General features: G+C 35.7%; 1 protein-coding gene across 9 annotated transcripts in view; it reads right to left on the bottom strand.

Moving 5' to 3' along the window:
- Positions 1-25,626, bottom strand: part of Nek10 (NIMA related kinase 10) — a 234,913-nt gene that overhangs the window by 6,569 nt on the left and 202,718 nt on the right. For 6 of the 9 annotated variants that reach the window (XM_063257051.1, XM_063257055.1, XM_063257056.1 and 3 more), the window contains 3 exons: positions 15,258-15,366; positions 13,229-13,281; positions 13,091-13,146 (listed from right to left, as the gene is read on the bottom strand). In XM_063257051.1, the coding sequence (XP_063113121.1) occupies positions 13,091-13,146; positions 13,229-13,281; positions 15,258-15,366 (218 nt within the window). Of the gene's footprint in view, positions 1-13,086; positions 13,147-13,228; positions 13,282-15,257; positions 15,367-25,626 lie in introns of those variants that run through there. The other 3 variants (XM_063257053.1, XM_063257052.1, XR_010050080.1) reach the window with 3 other exon arrangements.

Here is a 25,626-nt window from a genome sequence, read left to right on the forward strand (position 1 = left end):
TCAGGCTGGTCTTGAACTCCCTAAGTAGCCCAGGCTGGCCTCAAACTCATTGCAATCCTCCTTTTTCAGCCTTTTAAGTGCTGAAATTACAGGCATGTACCCCCACGCCCTAAGTACCTATTCAAAACTGCTTGCACATCTGAATAGCTATATGTCTTAAAATAAGTATTTGACATGTTCATTTGTCATCTCAAAGTAATAAATGTTGATTCAATGTATATTTCATTTTATCTTGTATATTTGTTCCTCTATGTATATTTCACTATCAAAAATCAAATGTTAATGAACATCTCACCTTAAGCTTATTCATGAAGATAACATATTTGCCATCTACTCATCGAGTTATATTCATAAAAATGATGAAATAAAGGCATGCTAGGTTTTATCCTTCTAGCAAGAAATCTACAAATATTTATACACATAAAACACAATCATATAATTCTCTGAATAATAATAATAGAGTGTGCTTTGGGGTCAGTTATGTGGAAGATCAAAACTGTTCTGTCCTTTCATTTGTCCTACTTTCACTCTTCAGTTCAGTCCTTGTTCTCCTTCCATGAAGTCAAAAATAAACCTCTGCTTTGGTGAGAGGTCTTTGCAGTGGCTTTTGTTTCTGTTTCCATTTTCCTAATGTAGCATTTTTGGACCAGAAACATTTTTTGTAACTAATTGCCCAAGCAGTCTTCATTATTTTAACAGTTCCAGGAACATTCTCCAAATACAGGTAATATGTGGCTGATGGCTTTGTCCTAAAACTTGTACTGGACCTTGTACTGAACTTTGTCCTAAAACTGAACACAGAACCCCCTCCCTACCTAAACATTAGGACTGCAGTCTAAACTGAAAATGTACTGGATCATGACTTAATGATTTAGTGACCAGCAGGATGACCCACATAAGTCTGAAACAGTTTTTAAAAAATAAACATGAATAATAAAATTATTGTGTATGCAATTCCTTTTGAAAGATTCTCAATTGGAAGGCTTGCTTTCTGCCAAAAGCCAGCAGGAGCAGGCACATGTGGCCAGATAAGCCCCATGCACCCACAGGCCACTATTGGAGACGCTTGCTTTCTTCAGGCAGCTATTACCCACTGGGAGAATCAGACAATACACCCCTGTGTGTCTCCCACCATTGTGGGAGTCCCGGTGTAGACACACAGGCTGAGAGAAGAGGCAGCCCCACCACCACACACCCCCTGGCCATCTGGGAAGCCCCAGTGTAGCTGCACATGTCTGGAGAAGCCAGCCCCATGTGCTGCTACCTCTCTGAAAAACTGGGGTCAGAGAAACCCAAGTGCATGTCCCATTTACCCATACTGCAGAGGTGCTGGCAATGTGGGAAGTATCTGCGACCCCACAACTGGCTTGTTGGGAGGAACTCAGGAGAATGTCAAGATGAAGGAGCAAAAGGTAATCTCAGACCTCCAGCCCGCACAGAACAAGTATGGGAGAGACAGTCATTGAAGCAAATGGAAGTCTCACACCTGAAGTCTCTGAGAGGACAGCAACTGAAGTAAAGAAACAACTTCATGAGACATTTTAAAAGTAATTGGGTCGCAATAATGTCTCGGGTAAAAGAAGACATCACAAGCATACTGAAAGAATTGGTGAGCATATCTAAAGAAGACACAGATAAAAAGAGGAGTATAGGAAAATGATGGAAACCTTGAGTGAACAATATAGAAAGGAATTACAATACATGAAACAGATTCAAAGAGAGATCCAGGAAATTAAAAAGTCAATCAAAAGTTGGCAGAACCACTTGAAAGACACTGAAAATAGATTTTCAAACCCTGAAGACAGGATCACAGCTAGTGATCATGAAAGGAAAGATCTCTAAAATACAAGGAAAAAGGAAATAATCATCCATCTGTTACAAGACAATGCAGAAAATAATAATTTAAGAGTGACAGGTGTTAGTGAAGAAGTAGGGGTCAACATAAATGACATAAAATGACTATTTACAGACGTAATAGCAGAAAACTTCCAAAACATGGGAAAAGGATCTGGCATTCAGATGAGCAAGGCATACAGACATCCAACTAGCCATAGCCAAAGTAAATCTATACGCAGACATATAATAATCAAGATCCCAGAAATTCAGCACAAAAACAGAATATTAAAAGCTGTTAGAGAAAAGAAACAGATCACCTATAAAGGAAAACCCATTAGAATCATGGCAGACTTTTCAGCACAAAGTATCAAATCAAGAAGGGTTTGTAGTTAAGTGTTTCAAATCCTGAAAGAAAACAACTTCCAACACAGATTGATATACCCTGAAAAACTATCTTTCAAAGCTGATGGAAAAGTAAGATATTTCATGATAAAGAACAACTGAAGGAATTCATGACTACCAAACCAACCCTACAGAGAATGCTGAGGGGTATTCTAGAGAGAGATGACCGTGGTTCCAGGAACAGCAGCAGAGGAGGATTCCCAAACAGGACAGAAAACTGAAGCAAGGGGAAAAGTGGAGGACCAGCAGCAGGAGGATAGCATGGCAGAGACAAATCAATGTATTGTGGTTGTAACCATTAATGAGGATTCCTCAATTCAGTAATAAAAAGAGAATAAGAGAACAGATCAAGAAACAAGATCCATCGATACACTATATATAAGAAACACATTTAACTCAAAAGAAAATTCATAGACTGAAAATCAAAAGAGAGAAAACAATTGTTCCACCTGACAGGAGACTAGAAAAAAAGTAAGGCTAACTTTCCCATCAACTTCAGAATGGATAAGAAAAATATGGTATTATGTAATGGAAATTTACCCAGCTAAAAGTAGGATACTCTCAATGCTCTTGTAGGTAAATGGATGCAACTGGAGATCATACTGGATGAAATGGATTTGAATTCATGCAGATTCAATGAAATGATTTCATTCAAATGAAATGATTTGAATTCATGCGGATGAACACTGAGTTATCTCCTTAGCATAAAAAACTGGAGTTAGTGAGATCCAAAAAGTACAATAGATATTATGAAAGTGATAGGGGAGGAAATGCCAGCAGGTGAAGATAGTAACCTATTATACTGTTTTGAACTCTTGTATTGTTTTTATAATTTTGTCAAGTTTAGTTTCATTTTGTTCTTTTAAGACTTTATTATCTGATGGTATGGGCAGATATTTTGAAGACAATAGGATGTATTATGGTAACCATTCTTGGATTCTTTTTATCTTGTTTTGAAGTCTTATAATGCTTTCCTTCCTTTAATTGGTTTTATTCTGGTTTTTTTGGTTTGGTTTTATTATGTGTAATGGTATGGACAGCTATTTCAAAGAATATAACAGACATGGTAGCCATTGTTGATTTCCTACTGTCTTGTTTTGAAATCATACAATGCTTTCATTCTTTTGTTTTGACTTGTTTTGTTCAGTTTTGTTTTATTTGATTTTATTGTGTGAAGGTATGGACAGCTATTTTGAAGAAAATGAGAGACATTATTGTAGCCATTACTGGTTTCCTATGGTCTTTTCTTGAAGTCTTATGTTGCTTGTATTGTTCTGTTCTGATTTGCTTTGTTGTATTGTGTTTTGTTTTATTCTCTTTAAACAAACAAAAAAGATTCTCAAGCAAGAAAAGTTAATGTTGTTTTGCAACGATGATGTGTTGAGAATCAAAATAATGGCAATGACAATGTGAAGAGTAAAGACAGGGAGGGCTTGAGTGAGGAATCAAAACGATGCTCCCATCCCCAACTGTATGGCTTGTATAACGTTTCTCAACCTGAGTTCCACATAAGCGAGGAGTAAAGAGCAGGATAAGAAGGCCAAGCCAAGCAGAGTTCTTTTCTATATTGTACTTCTTGGAGACTTTAATATGGCAACAAATATCAAAATTCTCCCAAAATAAAACATTGTACATTCTGAGAATATTTGGTCACAAAACTTTATTTTTCAGTAAATATCTATTAGCTTTGATAATATTGGTCACTCTCTGGATATTACTTGGGTAAAATATATCACTGATTCTATACACAGACTCTAAATTTCTCTGAATGGCTTGTGACATTAAATAAGCCCATGCTTTGTAGAAAACTCACAACTGGCTGTTCTTATTTACCACTTTTAGAGTTACATTTACTAGTTAATTGTACAGTTCTTCTCTAAGATATATTTTATTATTGCAATAAGGAACCAAAATAGGAATACCACAGATATATGGGTTTAAAAATTGAATACTTATTTTTTATTTACACATATTAATTATATATATTGATGTGAATTTTAAATCTGATTTAAAATTCATTTGGAGTAACTTTTATTTATTTATTTAGCCTTTTTGAAACAAGGTTTTGCTACACAGTTCAAGCTTCCTTGAATTCACTTTGTAGCTCAGGCTAGTCTCAAACTCACAGCAACACTCCAGCCTCAGCCTGCTGCATGCTGGGATTACAGGCCTGTACCACCACGTCTAGCCTTGGAGAATCTTTTTAAAATTTGATGACATAACTTAACTGTTCAACTCTCTCCTTCATAGTCTTTCTCTAATTCCAAATATAAGCATATTGTATAACTCTAAATGTAATTTTACCTTCAGGCATCTTAGTTGTTTTTCATAAGAAAATGTTTAATGTCTTTTAATAAAGAAGTACATTTTTAAAATAAAGGTTTTTTTTAACTTACTGATAGTGGAATAAAAAGCATAAAATAAACCCCAGAAAAAGATAATTTTTTAAAGTAAGTGAAAAATACAGTTCTTGTAAGAGTTTCTTTAAACTTACCTAGTTTTTTATTTTATTTTTTTACTTTAATTTATTAATTTGTTTTTGTATTTCTGGGAATAGAATCCAGGCTCTTCACACTGAGCTATACCCGCAGTCTTTTTTTTTCTTTCAACATTTATTTATTGATTGATTGATTGATTGATTTTATTTTATTTAGAGACAGTGTCTTGCTATGTTGCTAAGTGCTCAGGCTTGACTTAAACTTACTACCCTCCTCTCTCAGCTTCTCAAACTGCTGAGATTGCAGGTGTGTGTTACCATACCCAGCTCCTAGGATTTGTTTGTTTGTTTTTAATTTATATTTAGTCGATTTCCTTTTCATCACTACAGGCCAATAACGAAGTCAAATGCTAGGAGTAATGAACTGAGACATTCATACTGTTTTCATAAGGCTAGATATACTCTATCCTCATGTAAAAAGTGAAAACTCAAAAATCTCTCCACCCATAATAACAGGAGAATGGTTTTGGAGACAGTAATTTCTATTAATAATATAGCCTCAGAAGATAAGAATTACTCATCATTTCTCTGCAGTTACACTTCACAACAGAACTAAATTTACAAAGGCTGTATTTTGGAAATATATTATCAAGCAAAAAGAGCAAGAAGTTAAATAATTTTATGTGTGATTCATAAGAAAAACCAGTGAAATGCGAGAAGAAAAAAAAATTAGAGATTGAACTAAGCTCAAAAAAGAATCTAATTTGCATGTAATGACCTTAACCAGATGTTCTGAAATCCTCTTTGTCTTAGCATGGCTACTAGTTTTCTTTAAGGAAGACTTCCAGAATAATATAAATAGTGGACACAGAATAGCTTTAATAGTTGGAACTGAACGTAGCTTTTTCTTTTACATGCAAAAAGGTTACTTTGGGGTACACACTCCAAAGGGCTGTGCCTCCAAAATCAACTTTGAGCCACAAGGAGATGTGTATGTCTGTGTGTGTGTGTGTGTGTGTGTGTGTGTGTGTGTGTACTTGCAATTTGATGATTCAGCTATAAATGCTCCTTAGAAAAGCCAAGAGACAATTCATGTGTAATAAGCACTGTCATTGTCCATATCCTCTCATTGACACCATTGCAAAATATATACTGGCTGGAGTCCCAATTGCCAGTAACTGATTTCCTTGGCCTCTGGAGCTTTCTCTATCCTTTACAAAAGGCCAGAAATAGCAGGGAATTAACATTTCCTGGGGAAAGCGTCAAACAAGGATTGACGGACACTGAAGGATAATTGCCTCAGCTCTCCTGCTTTTTGAGGGGAAACTCTGAGGCATCTGTTCTATCCTAGTTCTTGGAGCTCCCTGGGGAGGACCAAGCTCCAGTGGGATCAGCTTCCACAATGGAAAATTTCTTGATAATGAAATCTTTATTGAAGAATCACTTCACTCCCATCCAGTATCTCCTCTAATCATTTCTCAAACTCTTGCACTCAAATTGTTGTGCTAACACCGTGCCCCAAAGTAAAACTATAAGAATCAGTAACTGGACTTAAATTGATTAAAAATAGTATATTTTTAAGAGAACTAACAGTTACATTGGAAGACACTTATGTATATGTAGCCTCAGTAAATCAAAGTTCCTTATTTAGGACAAGCAAATGTTAGTACACATTAACAAAGTCCCTTTCCTACCAACATACTGTAAATTCATCTGCAGTGATTCTTTGTATAATGGTATTTTCCCTAGCATTCCATGCACACAGTGGATAGATTTCAGAGATGAAAATGAATTTTCAGCTCTTCAAGAATGGGACAGTTTTAAAAGTCAACATACAAATGTTTTTTTCATTTAATTATTAATTTTTAATAATTACATATAATATGAATTATTATTTTTTCATTTAATATTATGGAGTAAATTATTACTAAGTGACCACTTTTTGTTTCAATGGTGAAAACAGCAGGTGCTCCATGCAAAAGACAGGCTGAATTTGAGGTCTGATCAGAAAACACAGTGAACAGGGGCTGGGGATTTAGCTCAGCGGCATAAGCGCCTGCCTTGCAAGCAGGCAGTCGTGGGTTCGATCCCCGGTACCGATCAAAAAGAAAAAGACAAAAAAATTAAAAAAAAAGAAAGAAAACAGTGAACATTTAAAGTTCTAAAAATTTATCAGTAAAAGACACACCATCATTAACCCCTTCAAACTGCTTCCCCTCACTTCGGACACATTTATCCCATAGCTTTTGTTATTTTCTGAAGCAGTCCAGGCAGTTCTTTTCTAAGAGTGACTATAATTTTGCTGTGATTACCTCAATGTCCTGAATTGATTCAAAACATTTACCTTTTATTGTCATTTTGATTTCAGGGAAGAGCCAAAAGTTGTACAGTGCCAGACCTATTGAAGAGCTGGATAAAGAATACACTATAATGTTTTTATTTAATTTATCAAAAAATGTGTTAAACCTTTGGAATCAATTTAAGACATCAAGACAGCCACAAAAGGAGTGGCCCGGAGCTGCCTGCACTCTGCCTCACAAGCTTCAAGTGTGTGCAGTGATCTCCATCCTACAGTGCAGCCTCAGCATGTAGCTTGGAGTAGGGTAGGGCCACACCCAGTGTCCTCCATCACTGGAGGACCCCATAAAGGTCCCTCTGGTCCTTCATGGGCCCAGTCCAGTGACTTCGAATGGCTGTGAATCACCTGGTAATGCCTGACTAATGACCTCCACTTAACAGAGGAAACTCCCTGCAATACGGATAGATATTCTCAACCCAAGAAACAACTGAGACCTTGCCTTCAGCTTCCCTAAGGGACTATGGGAAAATGACACAACTAAAAAGCAAAATGTAATTGCAAAACTCCAGCCTGTCCTAAGCAAGCCTAGGAGACATAGACATAGACGAAAATGTAAGCCAAACACCTGAAATTTCTGAAACGATAGTGACTAAAGTAAAAAAAACAACTCAGGGAACCTATAAAAGGACTCAGATCAGAAATAATTGCCCAGGTAAAAGAAGAAATGATAAAATAATGAAAGAAATGCTGAACACATCCAAAGACAAAATAGGTAAAAAATTAAAAGAACACTGCAAAAAGATGGAACCCTAGAGTGAACAATATAAGAAACAAACAGAATGCATGAGGCAGATTCAAAGAGATATACAGGAAATCAAAAATTCCATCAAAAGTTGGCAAAACCTTCTCAATGAAAGTGAAGATAGATTTTCAGACCTTGAAGACCATATTGCTGCTAGTGAATAGGCAAGGAAAGATCTTTTAAATATAACAAGGAATCAGGAAATAACAATTCAACAGTTGCAAGATGATGCAAAGAAAAACAACATAAGATTGATAGACATAAACAAAAAAGTGACAACACAAATGATATCAAAACAGTATTTATAGAAGTAATAGCTCAAAATTTCCCAAACATGGGAATGGAAACTGAGATACAGATAAGTGAAGCATATAGAACTCCAAATAGCCATAACCAAAATAAAACTACACCCAGACATGTAATAATCAACATCCCAGTAATTTAATGTAAAAATAGAATAACTAAACTGTTAAAGAGAAGAGACAGATCACCTATAAAGGAAAGCCTATGAGAATCATAGCAGATTTCTCAATACAAACAATGAAGTCAAGAGGAGCAGGGGGTGAAGTATTTCAGATCTTAACTGAAAAGGACTTCCAACCCAGATTGATGTACCCTGCAAAACGATCCTTCAAAATTGATGGACAAATATGATACATCCACAACAAAGAACAGATGAAGCACTTTGTGACCACCAAACAAAGCCTACAAAAAAATACTGAAGGACATTCTAGATAGACATAAGGAAAAAAAACCATTAAGCAAGGTAGACAGTTAAACAGAGGGGAAAGGTAAGGAACCATCAGCAGAAAGATAACATGACAAAAATAAACCAATGTATGTCAGTTGTAACCATTAATGTAAATGGCCTCAGTTCACCAATTAAAAGAAACAAGACTGGCAGAATGGGTCAAGAAACAACATCTAACCATATATTGTATACAGGAAACCCATCTAACCCAAAAGGAACTAAAAGTCAAAGGAGAGAAAACAATACTTTATGTATAGGAACCCCAAAAAGCAAGGATAGCTATTCTGTTTGCAGACAATGTGAACTTCAAACCAAGAATGATCAAAAGAGATAATGAAGGTCACTACATACTAGTTCGGGAAAAGCTTCAAGAGGAAGAGATAACAATCCTAAATATCTATGCACCAAATTTGGCAGCACCCCGCTATACAAAACAAATATTAACAGAAATGAAAAATCAAATAAACAATAATACAATTATAATGGGAGACCTTAACACCCCATTAGCACAAAGAGATCAACTATACAGAAAATCAGCAAAGAAATAACAGAACTGAATCACACCTGTGAACAAATAGACCTACTGGACGTGTACAGAGTGTTCCACCCAACAACATCAGAATATACATTCTTATCAGCAGCATATGGGACATTCTCTAAAATAGACCATATGCTAGCCCATACAACATGCTTGAGTAAATGCAAAAGAATTGAAATTATCCCATGCATGTTATCTGATCATAGTGCCATGAAACTAGAAATTAATGACAAAAGAAACTGCAAAAGCTCCACAAACACAAGGAAATTAAGTAATACACTCCTGAGCAATCAGTGGGTCATACAGGAAATTAAAGAAGAAATTAAACAATATCCACAAGCAATTGAAAATACAAATATAACTTACCGGAACCTGTGGGTTGCAATGAAAGCAGTCCTCAGAGGAAAATTTACTGTGGTGAATTCCCACATCAAGAAAACAGAACAAACACAAATTAACAACCTGATGCTACACCTCAGACATCCAGATAAAGATCAAGCCCAAAGCCAAAAGAAGGAACGAAATTATAAAGATCAGAGCAGAAATCAATGCACTAGAGACTAAGAAAACAATACAAACAATCTATGAAACAAAGAGTTTGTTCTTTGAAAAATTAAATCAAATAGATAAGTCTCTAGTCAACCTTATTTTAAAAAGGAAAGAAAAAATGCAAATTAATACAATAAGGAATGAAAAAGGTGAAATCACTACAGACCCTGTGGAATTACAGAAGATCATCAATACCTACTTTGAAAACCTCTACTCTTATAGGTTCAATAATAACACAGAAGAAATGGACAGATTCCTAGAAACATATGAAGTACCAAAACTGGGTCAGGAAGATGTAAATCTGCTGAATAACCCAATTTCAATTAATGAAATTAAAAATGTAATTAAATCCTTGCCAACAAAGAGTCCAGGCCCAGATGGATTCACCGCAGAATTCTACAAGAAAGTCAAATACTTAATAATGACACTCCTCAAACTCTTCAATGAAATTGAAACAATTCCTAACTCATTCCTGGAAGAAAGTATTACTCTAATATCAAAACCAGAGAAAGAAACAACCAAAAAAGAGAGCTACAGGCCAATCTCCCCAATGAACATAGATGCAAAAATGCTCAATAAAATACTGGCAAACAGAATGCAGCAAATCATCAAGAAGATTATACACCACAACCAAGTGAGATTCATCCCAAGAATTCAGAGATGGTTCAACATATGCAAAACAATAAATTAATCCACCATATTAACAGAGTGAAAAACAATAATCACACGATCATTTCTATAGATGCAGAAAAAGCTTTTGACAAGGTCCAACACTCATTCATGATAAGAACACTACAGAAAATTAAAATAGTCTTTACCTCAATATGAAAAAAGCCAACTATGACAACCCAACAGCCAGTATCATATTAAATGGCCAAAAACTGAAAGCTTTTTCTTTAAAGTCAGGAACAAGATAAGGATGTCCATTATCGCCAATCCTGTTCAATATAGTGCTGGAAATGTTAGCCAGAGCAATTAGAAAAAAGAGAGAAACAGTGGTTAAGAGTATGAAAAGAAGAAGTTAAATTATCACTATTTGCAAATGACATGATACTATCCATAGATTTCTCCCAAAGTTCATTGAAAGACTTCTAGATGTAATAACTAAATTCAGTAATGTTGCTGGATACAAAGTCAGTGCTCAAAAATCAATAGCATTCTATACACAAGCAATAAATTCAGTGAAAGAGAAATAAGAGAAGCTATACACTTCACAATACATCCAAAAAATAAAATACTTAGGATAGGCTATGCCTATCACCATGCACTAGACTAAAGCCAAAATAGATCAAGGATTTAAATATTAAAACAGAAACACTAGATCTGCTGGAAGACAAAATAGGTGGAAATCTTGACGACATAGAGGTAGACAGAGAATTCATGAACAAAAATCAAACCACATGGGAAATACTTCACAGAATGAATTACCGGGATCTCACCTTATTAAAAAATTTTGCATGTCAAAAGAAATCGCCAACAAAGTATAAAGAAAACACATGAATTTTTTAAAAATCTCAGTGAACTTTCCCTCAAAGGACTGTTATCTTGAATATATAAAGAATTTTTTTTAAAAAAAGGCCCCCAAAATTCAAAGACCCAGTCCAAAAATGGGCATCTGAGATGAATAATACAGTTCTCAGATGAAGAAATACAAAATGACAAATAAATACATGAAAAAAAATGTTCAGCATCATTGGTCATTACAGAAATGCAAATCAGAACCACATTGAGATTCCATCTCACTACAGAAAGAATGGCTAGGATCAAGAAGACTACCAACAACAAACGCTGGAGAAGCTGTGGAAAAAAAGGAACAGTCCTGCACTGCTGGTGGGAGTGTAGACTGGTGGAGGTCAGTCTGGAGATTCCTCAAAAAGCAGGGATTCTAAGTCCCATTTGTTCCAGCTATTCCACTTCTGGGCATATTCCCAGAACTGAAAGCATCATACCACAGTGATATATGTGCACCCATGTTTATAGCAGTACAATTTGTAATAGCCAGATCTTGGAAACAACCTAAGTGCCCATCAACTGAGGAATGGATAAAAAAGCTGTGGTGTTTTTATACAATGGAGTACCACTCGGCTATAAAGAATGATCACACAGAGATTTTTATAGGTAAATGCGTGCAACTTGAGACCATACTCATAAATGAAATAAATCAACTCGCATGTGTAAATACCATATTGTCTCCCTACTGTAAGACATGGTAAGAGTACATAACATACAAAATCCTGAATAAATATAGTTAAAGGGTAATAATAAGCTCAAAGGGAAAAAAGAACTCAGGGAAAAGCAGAAAAAAAAGGAAGGGAAAAGAAAAAATATCTAAATTTGTATTAGACAGCTAAGATGATTGTGCTACAAATTCTGTTAGTTCTTGGAACAAAACAGATAACATTCATAGGATTGGACCAATTTTGCATGTTTGTGTCTGGTGATCTGAGGAATTCTTCTGAAGATTACTATGTAAAATAACAACATTAGGTTTTGAAGGCCTATATCATCACTGTTTTGGGCTCTTTGCTATTGTTATTTATTTGTCTTTTTGTTTCTTGCCTTTCTAGCAATTTGGCTTTTTTTTTTCCCTCTAATGCAGAAAGGATGGATGCACATGCCTAGAACTTCTCCTAAACAGTTTACGAGAATTGGTTGTATTATGCATAATGATATGAACAGCTACTTTGAAGAAAAAGAGACATTATGGTATCTATTGTTGATTTCCTATTATTATGCTGTGAAAACCAGTAATACTTTTATTCTTTGTTTAGAGTGGTTTTAGTCTATTTTGTATTATTTAATTTCAACATACATGAAGGTATGGATAGCGATTTTGAAGAGAACAAGAGACATTATGGCAGCCACAGTTGATTTTCCTACTGTCTGGTTTAGAAGGCTCATAATGCCTTCATTACTCTGTTTTGATCAGTTTTATACTACTCTGCTTTGTATGAATTCATTGTGTGAAGATATAGACAACTATTTAGAAGAAAACAAGAGACGTTATGGTAGCCACTGTTGACCTCCAGATGTCCTGCTTTGAAATCTGGGTCACTTACATTGTTCTCTTCCAATTTGCTTTGTTCTGTTTTGTTATGCTTTGTTTTACCCTCTTTAAAAAAAAAAAAGACAGCCACCAAAAAAAAAACTTGAAAGGAGACTTCCAGAATGACTTCATAAAGTGATAAGACTGATGGGATAATTGTGTCCAAAGCAAGGGGAATTAATCAGCACAATGCACCATTTACTGTAATAATTTTCAAAATTTTTATTTTAATCATTCACCACATCTTCTGACCACACCACTTATGTTCTACCCACTTAAATTTAGTCTAAGCAAAGATGTTTTACAAAAATGCTTAAAATAAATGTTTAAAAAGAAAAATAAAGCCCCTGGAATTAAAAAGAGATATCAAATATACTATTTCATGATCTCAGGTCATCTTTCACATGTGTAAGCAAACTTTAGATCTCACCTGTTAGATGTAAAATTGTAATAGCCACTTTCTTCAAGGACTTCTTCAATCACAGTCTAAAATTGAAAAACTGATCAGTTTAGCAGTGAATTAAAAGCAACAAAATAAAACTATTTAGAAACACAGCAAAAACCTCACCTGCATCTGTTCATATGTTATTCCCTCCTCCAAATCAAAGCTGGTGGGGAGACCTGAGGTAGATGAATGAGTAAACGTGTGACTTTCAGTTTCCATTTTATTTATGCTTTATTAGCAACTGTGACTTCAATTGCAGCAAAAAAGAGATCAAATTCTTAATGATTAAGATGAGACTTAAAACCCAGAGTGATCCTCTTTGAATAATCAAATTCTTTGTCTCTATTTAATAATTGGTCACTTTGGTCATCAAAACCGTATGAAGATTTAGGAGCGCTGCTGCCAGTATAAATTAAATTAGAGCTGGAGTGGGGGGTGAGTTTTTTGATTAAGAAATTCACATTAGGCCACAGGCAAAAAGAGTAAAAATGTACTAGAAAGAGAATAGTTTCTCATAGCAAGGCAGAAAAAGAGCAAAAGGTAACAAAGATCTGACCCTTGCATGTAACTACCTAGAAAACAGTACACGCGGTGCCAGAAGACGTGTCCGCCATGGATGGTCTGAATGTGATACAACAGCACCTTAACACATCCCAAGGCAATGTTCCCCCCAGCACCGATCAGCACTGACTTAACAGTGCTGGGGAGTTCCTGTATTTCTTTGGGGAGAATAAAGAGAATGAGCTATAGATTGAGGGACTGCACAAAGACATGAGGAGTGGTGGCTTATTTTTTGAAGTCAGCTTTGAAGGTGTTTCTTGCACAGAGTTCGCAAATTCTGTCGTCTTTGCTTCTGCCAAGCCTGAAGTGAGGACTCCTCGGCTCTAAGGTGAGAAATTCAGCTGTCCTGGGAGGCACTAATCAAATACTCTTAGGCTTTCAAGACTCCTATCAGAGTTCTTCATCTCATTTGCTACTATAAGGAGAAGTCCAGACCATGGACGAACTTAACCTGTTCTGGGAAAGGCTTGAATTAAAGTGTGTTATGTACACTTACTAATTTCCTGTAAGAAATGTAAGCATTATATACTGCAAACGTACAATAAACATAATTTTTTTTAAAAATGGAGCAAATGAGTTTAGATGACATTTTACCTTGATTTTAAGAACCTTTCAAGATCCACTTTAAATGAAGTTCTGTCTACATGGGGATAAGTTTTATTTTAGCAGTTGGACAGTTTGATAATACATAAAATAATTTATATAGGCAACATTTACAAAATGAGTGTTTTTCTAAGCTGAAAAGATGTCAATTCTTCATTTAACTTTAAAAGTTTCATCTCTGTCCATTCCACTGAGTGAGGTAACTATAGCTTATGAGGGTTCAACAACTAGGAATTTTGAAACCTCAGAGAAGTTGGAACACTTCTGAGGATTCAAACACAATAAGAACAGTGCAATTAGGCTGAGCCTGTACTAGTAGCCAGGCATTTTTTATGTTCACGTAACACTTCCTATAACTCTTTGGTGTTGGCATTATTATTTTCAGATCTTGTTCATTATTCATTATTTTATTACCATATTCTTTCCATTTTACAGGAAAGGACAGCGAAGTTCAGAGATGTTAAGGAATTTTTCCATGGTCAGTCACTGAACGGTTGAACTGGGATTTAAATCTAGGCCTGTAGGTTTCCAGAATCAATGGCTTTAGTTCCCATGCTATAATGCCTCCCTATGTGACATTTATAATAAAAGAATATAAAATTAAATACATTTGATGTGAATTCTTCAGGTAAATTGCACATTTTCTCTATTTTGAATATTTAAACTTTCCATTTCTAATCTCCCCAGACGCTTTTGGACATTTGATTTCACATTATTAGACAAACAAGAAGAAATAAAAGGAAATTGAATTCACCAGCATAGATTCTACCATTTGTTTATGTTATTAATAAATGATCAAAGATGCTGACATACTATGTAAAATTAATCTCAGGGAATTTCTACATCCTTTACAAATATCCCTTCTAACTATTGCCACAGGTAACAAAGCTCTGTTTCTCTTTTAAGTTGGAGATGGTACTTTAGGATTAGCTGCTGATCCAAACTATTTTTTTGTGAAAGCCACATTATCCAGACTCATGACTCTTACCTGTGGGGTCATTTGGGGACAGGCTGTTTTCACCTGATGAATGATGTAATAAATGGTAATCTGCTGTGAAAAAGTTCGGTTCAATTGGTTCTGGAGATCCCTGAGATAACTGAAATAAAAGAAAAGAAAAATCACATCTTATTTTGCATGTAGAAGTAAATGACAGGAGACTTCTGTCTGGGGCTTTCCATTTTCCTATGTCTCTGCATAGAAAATTTAGTGCTCTGGGGTTTTCAATCTTGTAAATAGATAAACATCTTCTTCCTTCTGAAAGAACTTATAAATTGGAAGCCAGCAAATTATAATGAAAGCAAGTTAGACAATTCCCTAGCCATATGAAGAAAAATACAGTTTATAGATTTATGAAAGCAAAAAAAAATGGATAGGAAAATAATGGCATGGGCTTGGGATATCAAGATATTATTTTTTAATCAGGAGTAGGAGGAATAAACGCCAATTATTCAACTGAACAATATGTTTAGTCTAAATCACAATCTTTTTTCCAAGAATCTTCTCTGAACAATGCCTTCCTCTTTGGCCAAAGCCAACATGCTTTTTAATACACTTTTCTAAATTACTATTAATTAGTTTCAATCTCCAAACTTCAGTTCTTAATATGCTGAAGAAAAGAGTAATTCAACCAAAGACAGAATTTATTAAAATTCAAATTGCTTAATGCTTTTCTACAAAGCTGAATTTTTAAAATGGAATTTTAGGCTATAAATGTTTTTCAAATCCTTTTACTTTTAATTCCAATCAACACTTAGCTTGCAAAATTTTAATGCTTGAGTTAATAGGACATACTTTTAAAATGTTAAATTTTAATAAACCATAAACAAATGACACAATTTGAGCTACATAATAATACCTACTTTGGATTCACATACCCTGCTTATGAATTAAAATGTGCCATTGTTCAATCATTACAGGAACCTGCCACTGTATACTACAATGAAACAACATACACCTACCTTTGACCCTGCAATCTCACTCCTAATGACAGGTTGGAAAAAAATGAGTATATACATCCATCAAGAGATATGTGTAACAATGTTCATAATGCCTTATTCATAATAATTAAAAATTGGAAAATCTCAAATGTCAATGGACAGAACAGATACATTATAAGGGGTCATAAATGGAATTCTCCAAACAATGAAAAAGACTACTAATATTTATTATACAAAAGTATATAAAGCAAAACAAGCCATAAACAAAAGAAGACATAGTATGAAATTTCTTTTTTGTTTGTTTTTTTAAATACTGGGGATTGAACCCATGGCCTTTCCCTGAGCCAAATCCCTAGCCCTGCACATTTTCACAATCAGGCAAAAGTAATTCATAGTATTAGAACTCATGGCAGACAGTGTAGCTTGACCAGAAGACAGCCTTCTGAGGGGCTAGAAGCATTGATGTCAATGGTAACTGTGGGGCAAAATATAAGCAAATATTCATGTGTGGGTACCTCACTCTACAGATTATATATTTATATCCCAATGAAAATATTTCATTTTAGCAAGTGATAACTCACTATTTCACCATTAGATTTTGGGTGTGATAAACACAGATCATTTTTATTTTCTAATTTCCATGTTACCCAAATACCTAATACTTTAGGGAAAAATAACTCTAACTCATTTTATTCTTGAAATTTTATTTTCCTTGCCTCAATGCCAACTGATAAAATTAATAATCCATCTGTAATACGACAGACTTGTAAGACTAAGGTATTATAATAAAAGTCATGCTTGCTTCTTTATCAGTGTCATGGAGATAACGCTAAGCATCCTGCATTTCTCATATCCCAGCTGCTAGCTCACTAGGACTGTAAGCTTTTTAATGTATCTTATGATACAAAAATAATTTCCAGGTTTACCTTTCAAGTGACTTCAGATGGTAATATTTTCCATATGGCTTAGCATAGGAATAATCTGGCTTCCTTTAATGCTCATGCTAATTATAGGAAGCTTATTCAATTTAATGACTAAGTGTACTTTGTAATCCTAAAAATTTCATAGCCTGGAAAAGGTTTAAATCCTGAAGGAAAGTGTGTGAACTGTACCCTGGAGAGGTCAAGACTGTCATTTTAAGATGACAGGACAAGTCCTTTTTGTCGATTTTAAACCCTGTAGGGAGAGGGTTTTGAGGTTGCTGTTTTATGTCACTTAGCAATCTCCTACAGCTTAAGGATGCCAAATCCTCAGATGGATGAGCAAGGGATAAAGACAAGGACTAAAATTCACTATTTTTGCATTTAAATCCAGAAATATTTATTTATATTCTACAAACTTCTTAGAGTATCTTTTTTTTTTTTTTTTTTTGGCAGCTGAGGATCTCAATACAAACATTCTTTTGCTAAGTATTTTTGTTTACTGTGTGCTGGACAGTGTTTTATGATATGGGGAGGATGCACAAATAATCTTTTGTTTTTTCAGTACTGGTATTTGAATCTAAGGCATTCACAGTGATTTATATCTCTCCCCACTTCTTACTTTTTTTTAACTTTCATTTATTTTGAAACAGGGTCTCTTTATGTGACTAAATTGTCCAGACTGGGTTTGGTCCTGCAATCCTCCTGTTTTCAGCCTCCCAGAATGCTAGAATTACAGGCGTGCACCACACCTTTCTTTGAGACTTGCAATCTGACTAGGAAAAAATAGGTTAATGGTATGTAAAACAACAGGCTTGATGCAATAAATCATAGTGTGACATGGTGATGAGTTCTAAACTTCCAAAACATATTCCTTTGTGAAGATTAGCATGGCTTTCTGAGACTGTGGAAGAAACATGGGGGCCATGCACTGAGGGATAGGGTTGGGTGGATTTGAGGAAGCTAAGTGGACATTACAGGTGAGGGAAAGTAGCATCAAATTTCAGGCATTACATATTTTAAAAAATGATTAAAGAAATAGGACATGAGCCCTTGTAATGGTGTTAGAGTGATTGTTCTAGAATAAAGAGAAGACACCAAGTTCCACTCATCAATTCAGTAAGGTTTTGAAATTAGTGTTACCTGTGAAGCACAGATTCAAAAACCCTGAAAAAACCCAGTGATCACCTGACGGTCTTGCCTCAACTTAGGGAGAGGCATGTCTCTAAAATGTCCACTGGCTCACGGGTAAATGGCGAGTGTGTTGAATGTTTAAGGCTGGGTCTGTGGTTTAGGAAGAATAGATATATCTGACTAAGCCAAGAAATGCTTTGCCCAGAAGGTAACACTTAGGCTAAGAGTAATGAGTTCTTACTTAAGTAAAGGGTATTCTCTGAAGAAGATTCTAATAAGGGAAGGAAGGGCCTTGTGGCTAATATGGAGATGGCAAAAGGCAAGAGTGTGTGACCTGAGGCTAGGCAGGGTCTGGACCACACAGGGAGAGAGATACCTAGGAAAGAAATTTCACATTTCATGCTATAATCTCCTTGAAGGCCTTTTTTGTACGTGTGAACCTGTGAGTGTATGCATGTATGTGTGACAGAGAGTAACAGAAAAAGAGAGACAGAGACAGGCACAGAGAAAGTTTTGGAAGAACTGGCTTCAATGTAATGAGATGAACACGATACTCTGAGTAGATCTGGGGACTTCAGAATGAATGCAGACAGTGAAGAGATGCCTTTCAAGTAAGCCAGCGAAGAAAGCTGGATCCCAAAATCTAGATGATGCTGTAGGAAGCTATTATGATTTTTGAGTATGCTAATAATGAGTAATTAAGAACTAGTAATCTAACAAGGTTAATTAAACACAAGGAGGTCAGCAAAGCAGTTGTAACACTAATGTTAGAGAGAAGGGCCAAGAGCTTGGATTAGCTGTTAATCAATATGCAAAATCCAATATTCTTACTTAATAACAACAGCAGTACTTACTGCCATTTATGGAGTACTTACAACATTATGAACATATTCTAGTGTATGATATTCTATTTGGGTCTAATAAAACAATAACCTTCTAGGGTAAACATTATCCCCATGTTATACTTGAGGAAACTCATAAGTAAAGTCATTTGCCCAAGAAGCATAGTAATAGTGACTATCATCAAAAGTCAAGCAAAATCATCTCTCCTATAAAGATTTCCCAGCTGTTAATGACTTGGAAGCTCCAAAACATAAAGTGAAGCAGTTTTAAAGTGACTGTGAGTTTAAAGATGGCACAGGACAAAAGCCTGATATTTCTGGTCATCCTGATATGGACACAGGAAGGAAGAAGTGGTTTGAAGTCCAATTCTGGATGCCAGAGGGCAAAGTAAAAGTTCCCCAGTAGTGGGAAATGGGAGAGACGACAGAAGGTCTCTGAAGCAGTGGCCTCCAATGGCTATTTAAGGCTGGGGGTGGTTTAGAAGCCCCACCCCAATATGGCACAAGCAGCCAGCTGCAGGGGGCCTCCTATGGGTAGCACGCGAGCTCTATTGGGAAGAACGTGGAAGATCCTTTTTCTGAACTGATATAAAAGAGCTCTGTTATTCTGATTCCTACAATTCTGAAGAACAAATGAATGTACACTTTTGAAATAAAAAACACACAAAACTGACTGTATCACTTTCCACTTCTTCCTAAAACACCACTAATACTGAGCAGGTATTGAGTAATCATTAGTACCTTCTTGGTCAGAAGATACAGACCTTCCTAAGCAGAACCTAAGCAGAAGAAAACAATGGGAAACTACACATGTAATCCTTGCTAAGTTTTCCAATAAATGAAATTAGATGCTAGAAGTGAGAAAATTCCCAACACATTCCATCATTCTGCACTTGCCAGTTTTTATTTCATTTGCTTTAGATTTTCCTTGTCCTCTTTGACTGAACTTCACCATTATAAGTTACAACATTTTCAACATAATGTCTAATTTTTCATCTTTCCTAAGTTACAGATCCTATTAGTTTTTTGTTAGTTTTTAAAAACCACTTTATCAGTAGGAATGCTCAGTATCTAGACACTCTTGTTTTCTCATACTTGCACACACACTCTCATGCACACACAGTCCATCATCAGCTCCACCACACTCCCTTAGCCCCTACACTTCCACTCACTGCTGCTGTGTGTTTACATTTTCAGCAAGAACCGACTCCCCAACAGAGAATCCCAGAACAAAAAGGAGACAGAAAAGGTACCACTGTATGTCAGTTACAACCATGGACCCAAATCCCTGGACCCAAATCCGAATTTGGCACTGACAGTGGTTCTCAAGGTAATGAGGGTCCTGACTTGACAGGCGGACATCTCTGCTCTAAAAGCTTCTTATCTTGGTCAGCGTAAGTCAATGCTGCATTCTGCTAATTTATGATGCTGCTACAGGGCCCTGGCAAAGACCAGGCAGATACATGATTATCATAGCTATGAAGAACCATTAGGTAAAGTTCAAGGAACTGAACAATCTGCCTATGTGGAAAAGGGATGAAAATTTGGAGTTGGCAATTAAAGAAAGTGCCAGCTGTTAAGTAATGTAACCTTGGCCTGCTAATCTTCATTGAAATGGAGACTAGAAACCAAAGAGAAGTGTCAAGAAGGCCCATTTCTACAGAAAGACATTCTGGACTATCTAGCCCACACACCAGGACAATATCACTGGGTGTTATGTAGTCCTTCTTATTCAAAGTGTGTATGTAGAATGACAGAATTGGCAGCATTGGGGAGCTGGGTAGTAATGCAGAAATGTGGGCCCAGTATGCTGTTGTACACAGATAAATATGTTGGCCTAACTAGACAGTCTGTGTTTCTAATAAAAAGTCTCAAGACAGTTCCCAGAATGTTCTCGTATGTTCCCAGTAGACAGGCACCTTGTATTCTACATAACTCCACTACCCAAAGTACATCCCTGGATCTGAAGCTACTGGCTTCTATGGAACCACTAAATCAGAACCACAGATTAACAAAGTTCCCAGTGATTCATATGAGAAATTTTGACCTCGCAGTTTTCAACTTTTGATTGCTCAGTGAAATTACCTGGGATTGTGAACACAAAACAAACGAATAAACAAAAACCACTGGATCTCACCCCTGAAGATTCAACCCCCAGGGAATTAACTGATGAGGTATGTGACCTGAGTGTTGGTATATTTAAAAGCTCTAAATGATTCTAATAAGCAGCAAAATGTAAGAACTCTCAGTCATGGTTGAATGCTTTAAACAGCTGGGTCTAGATTCCTTTGGTTGTTTTAATCTTTGAAACAAATACTATTTGCATCTATAATGTAATGTTTCTCAGCTCTGAATATATGCTAAAATCGCTAGAGACCCATGCCCCTAAGAGCTCATTCAGTGTCTTCATACTAATGAAAAAAAAAAAAATTCACCTACTACACCAGGAGGATACAGCTCTGCCTGGTCTGTCTTTTATGCAGCTGCTCTTGGCTAGAAAACAATCTGTCCAATTCTAATTCTCTTTCTGTCCAAAGAGTTGCTTGCAAAATACTACTTCCTAGGCATTGCTATGGGAGGATCCTGGCATTAATATGAAAAACAACCAAAGACTATCATCAACGAAGACTCCTATATTACAGAAAATTTAAACATTTACCAAAGGAGAGATATTGCTCAGCTTAACCATAGCTAATTTTGCCTCATTTATATCTTTTTCCACTTCTCTTCTTCCATACACTCAAGAATTGGCAAACAAATCTTGTACAACATATATGATAACTATATTTCAGCACAGCTCCTAATAAAAATGGATTTCATTTTTAATAAAGAACCGCAGTACAATGATCCCAAGAGAAATTATTTACTCCTCTGTAAAACAATGTATAATTAATGTTTAAATGTTGTTTGCCTCATAACTATGTATTTAATATCTTTTAGTTTCTTTAAATCAGAAAGGAATAACTCAATACGTTGAAAGTTGTTGATAATTTTCCTCAATCTGTTTGTTAGTCATAAGCAATCTCTTTCCTCTTTTCTTCTTCTATTCTTCCTTTCCAAAATCTTTCCCTGCCTCCTCTTTCCTAAAAATCCATTTGAGGAAGAAAATAGATTACTTTTCCAAAATCCCAGTGTGGATTTTGCTGATTATTCTCATGGTGTCATTTAATGTTTTTTCTTGTTTCCTGTGTTTTTTGTAAGTAGCAAACTAGATTCAGAGCAGGAACTGGCAAACTATTTTCTGAAAGGTGTTAAATAATAAATATTTTCAGATCACTGTATGATTTCTGTTTCAGCTATTCAATTTTGCTATAGACAGTATGCTAGTAGCCACTAACAATACACAAATAAACACACAAACTTAAATAAAACTTAGGACAGACTAGCCTGAAGGACATTACTTGGTAACATTACATTTATAGGCAGGTATAGATGTACGTGTTCAATAGAAATATAACACAGGCAATATTGAGTACTTCTATCAGGTGGCACATAATGCCTGGCTGTCCCTGCTTTTGTAATGTTAGCAGCTACTGGGGATCACATCTAGATCTGTTCTTTCATTTGGGCTTCATAACTGCAATATTCATTTCTTTCACAGTTATTAGCTGATGTACTTCTATAATGAGAAACTTTTCTCCAGCAATTTAGTTACTCCAAGAGAGAACTAATAAAGGAAAGACTGAATAATTATTTTCCTTCTAAGCAATTTTGAAAATGATGAATGAGTTACTTAACATTCTCCAAAGGCAGGCAAGGCAGGATTTTTTTTTTCATTAGTATTGTTATGAACTCTTAAGATTTGGAAATTAATGCTTTATTCCATTGTAGTGATTATTTTTATTGTGCTCCAGTTACCCTACAAAGAGTTGGTGGGAGGCTCTTCAAGCTAGCTTCTGAGTCTTTTAGATCCGTCCTTGACTCCTTGATAGCACTGATTTGTTATCTGCTGAGTTAAGATACTCTGCATTCTTGTATACTCTCCCCTTTAAGCCAAGTAGAGACATCACCAAGGAACTATAAGTAGAGATGCTCATTGCTACCTGATTAGTTTGTAGGCCATTCCTGTGGATTTATTAGGAAGTATGTATTTTTAAAGAAGTATGTATTTATTGAAGGTGAATTGTGAATTTATATTCATTCATAGTTATCCTTCCAATTCTAATGAATTAATCTCTTCTAGCTTAATTTCTTCTGCCCATACCAAAAGTTCCAGTTTCCAAAGATGCATACATAATTATTCAGTTGGTTTATTGCCCCTAAAATTGTAGCCAAGACTGAGAAGACTGAGCTGAAGAATCCCTTAGGAGAATTATAAATACAGAATTTAATTTCATAAAATGAACTTTTCCATTTTTGACTCTTCTACATACACTGTTAGGTCTTAGGCTCTTAATAAGTAGGCACATGCATCCCATAATACCTCCAAATGGAGGAACGGGGTCCCTGGGTCTCAGGGGACAAGGGTTAAAAGGTAAAAATGAAGCACATTTTATGTACCCTCACATCCTGCTGCCATAGTCCTCTGTGGAGTGACTTTGTCAGTTAAAGGTTAATTGGTCACTTTTCTCTGACTATGAAGGAGATGAAAATCCATTTCTGAATAAAAATTATTGCAAGAAAATATTATATTGGAAAGAAGAAAAAACAGAGGTCACAACCTTCTTATTTAGCTTTGCATATTCTATGTCCACATAGAAATATAGTAATGCATTGTATCAATATATATTTTAATAAAGAATTAAAAGTAAAACCTTATACAAAATATACTGGCATAGAATATATTCTATATTCACTAATTATGTACCAAGGGCTTACCACATGCCAGGTATTGTGCCATAGCCTGAGGAATCAAAGATGAATAAAAGACATTCAAGCCTTCAGGGAAAACAGTAAAATAAGGCATATAAAAAGCTATTTAAAACATAATGAAAAAAGCTATTTAAAACATAAGTGAAAAAATGATTCAAGCATAGAGAAAGGGGAAATTAATTCTGGACCAGGACAGTTAGGGAAGGCTTTGATGTAGGTGCAGACTTCTCAGTTCAGTGGTGAGGACAGGAAGATGTAGACATCCCACATGGAAGGTGCACTGGTACTCAGAAGGCAAGGCTGCCCCATCGGGTCATGGGTGCAAACCACCTTCACGGAGCTGACTCCAGCCTGGGGAGCCTGTAGACGAATGGGATTGTGCCTCTGCCAATCATGAGCCAAGCTGTAGCTAAAGCTGTGGAAATCTCTTTGCCATCTGGGGAGGAAAGGAAGCAAGAAGGGAGGCGAAACCAAAAACCCGAGTAATAAAAAAAGAAAATGATTTGCTTTAAGGACATGCACTGGTGGAAAATCACTAAGTAGAGAAGGGTCAAAGCCATCTTTGGGCACTGGAAAGTTTTTAGTAGATATTTTCAACTCATAAAACTAGGATTTCTGATAAAATGAGTTTGCATACAAACTGAATTATTCTGAATACCACTTTAATAAGAATATAAAAACCAAGCAACATGTAATCTTTTCCATGGGAAATTCGAGCTTCTGTCTTTTTAAAAGATATCAATTGGTATTCAGGAATGTAAATATAATAAAATAAATATCTGAGGTTTTTCTACTTCTGCTTAAGTCTCCTCCAGCTCTGTTCCCTGGTCCCTATTTGCCAACCAATGCATGAAACAAATCTTGCTCTCTGATATCTGGTGAGACAGGGTTTATGCTTTGTTTACCTGCTGTTTTCATTTCTCTTCTATGATACTCTCTTTCAGTCTGCGTGGGCTTCAGTGATGCTCAGTACCACTCACAGGAGGCAACAAAGCAAAATCATTGTTTTCCTCTCTCATCAAAGAGCCTACTATATTTCCAGAATAACGAGTAAGTCTCTGCTTATGACTGGATTAATTAAAGGACAAAGAAATTCCAAAAGAAAAGTTCACTGGCAGCAAAGACTGTGCCAAAGTTTATGAGGAAACTTTTTTTAAAAACTGACCAAGCATTGGCCTAAATTGCCTGTGTCTTGGAGACTGGAGAATGGCAGCATATAGCTCTTTGAAAAGCAAAGGGATTTATAATAACCAAGCTGTGTTAAGAGGAGGTAAACAATTTTTTTCTGTGTGACTGAGTTACTGTTTCTGTGTGTACAAATAAAACTACTTGCAAGCAATAAATTATAGAATGTTGAAGATGGACATATGCTGAGAAATTTCATTAACCCCTCATAGAGGATCAAAATCAAATGGTTAACTGACTTCTCAGAGTGTAACCTCACTTTAGGGGGTTGCTGAAGTTTCTTTTAATAAAGTATTGGGATAGAAACCTGTAAGACTAAAATACACACACTTTAACTTTAACATATATCATACTGTTTAATCTTCGAAAAGCATGCAATCATAACTATTAGTCATCTGAAAATAATGGCCACAGACATAAGGTGAGAAGCAAAGGCATCTCCTTGATGTGGTATTTTAAGCAGGACTAATAACTTGTAATACAGAATACAACTTAAAAGTAAAAAGTAAAGGAGGTAATAAAGTGT

The sequence above is a fragment of the Cavia porcellus genome, unplaced genomic scaffold (genome assembly GCF_034190915.1).
Source record: "Cavia porcellus strain 051 isolate PalLab524CR breed Dunkin Hartley unplaced genomic scaffold, mCavPor4.1 scaffold_10, whole genome shotgun sequence".
NCBI lineage: Eukaryota > Metazoa > Chordata > Mammalia > Rodentia > Caviidae > Cavia > Cavia porcellus.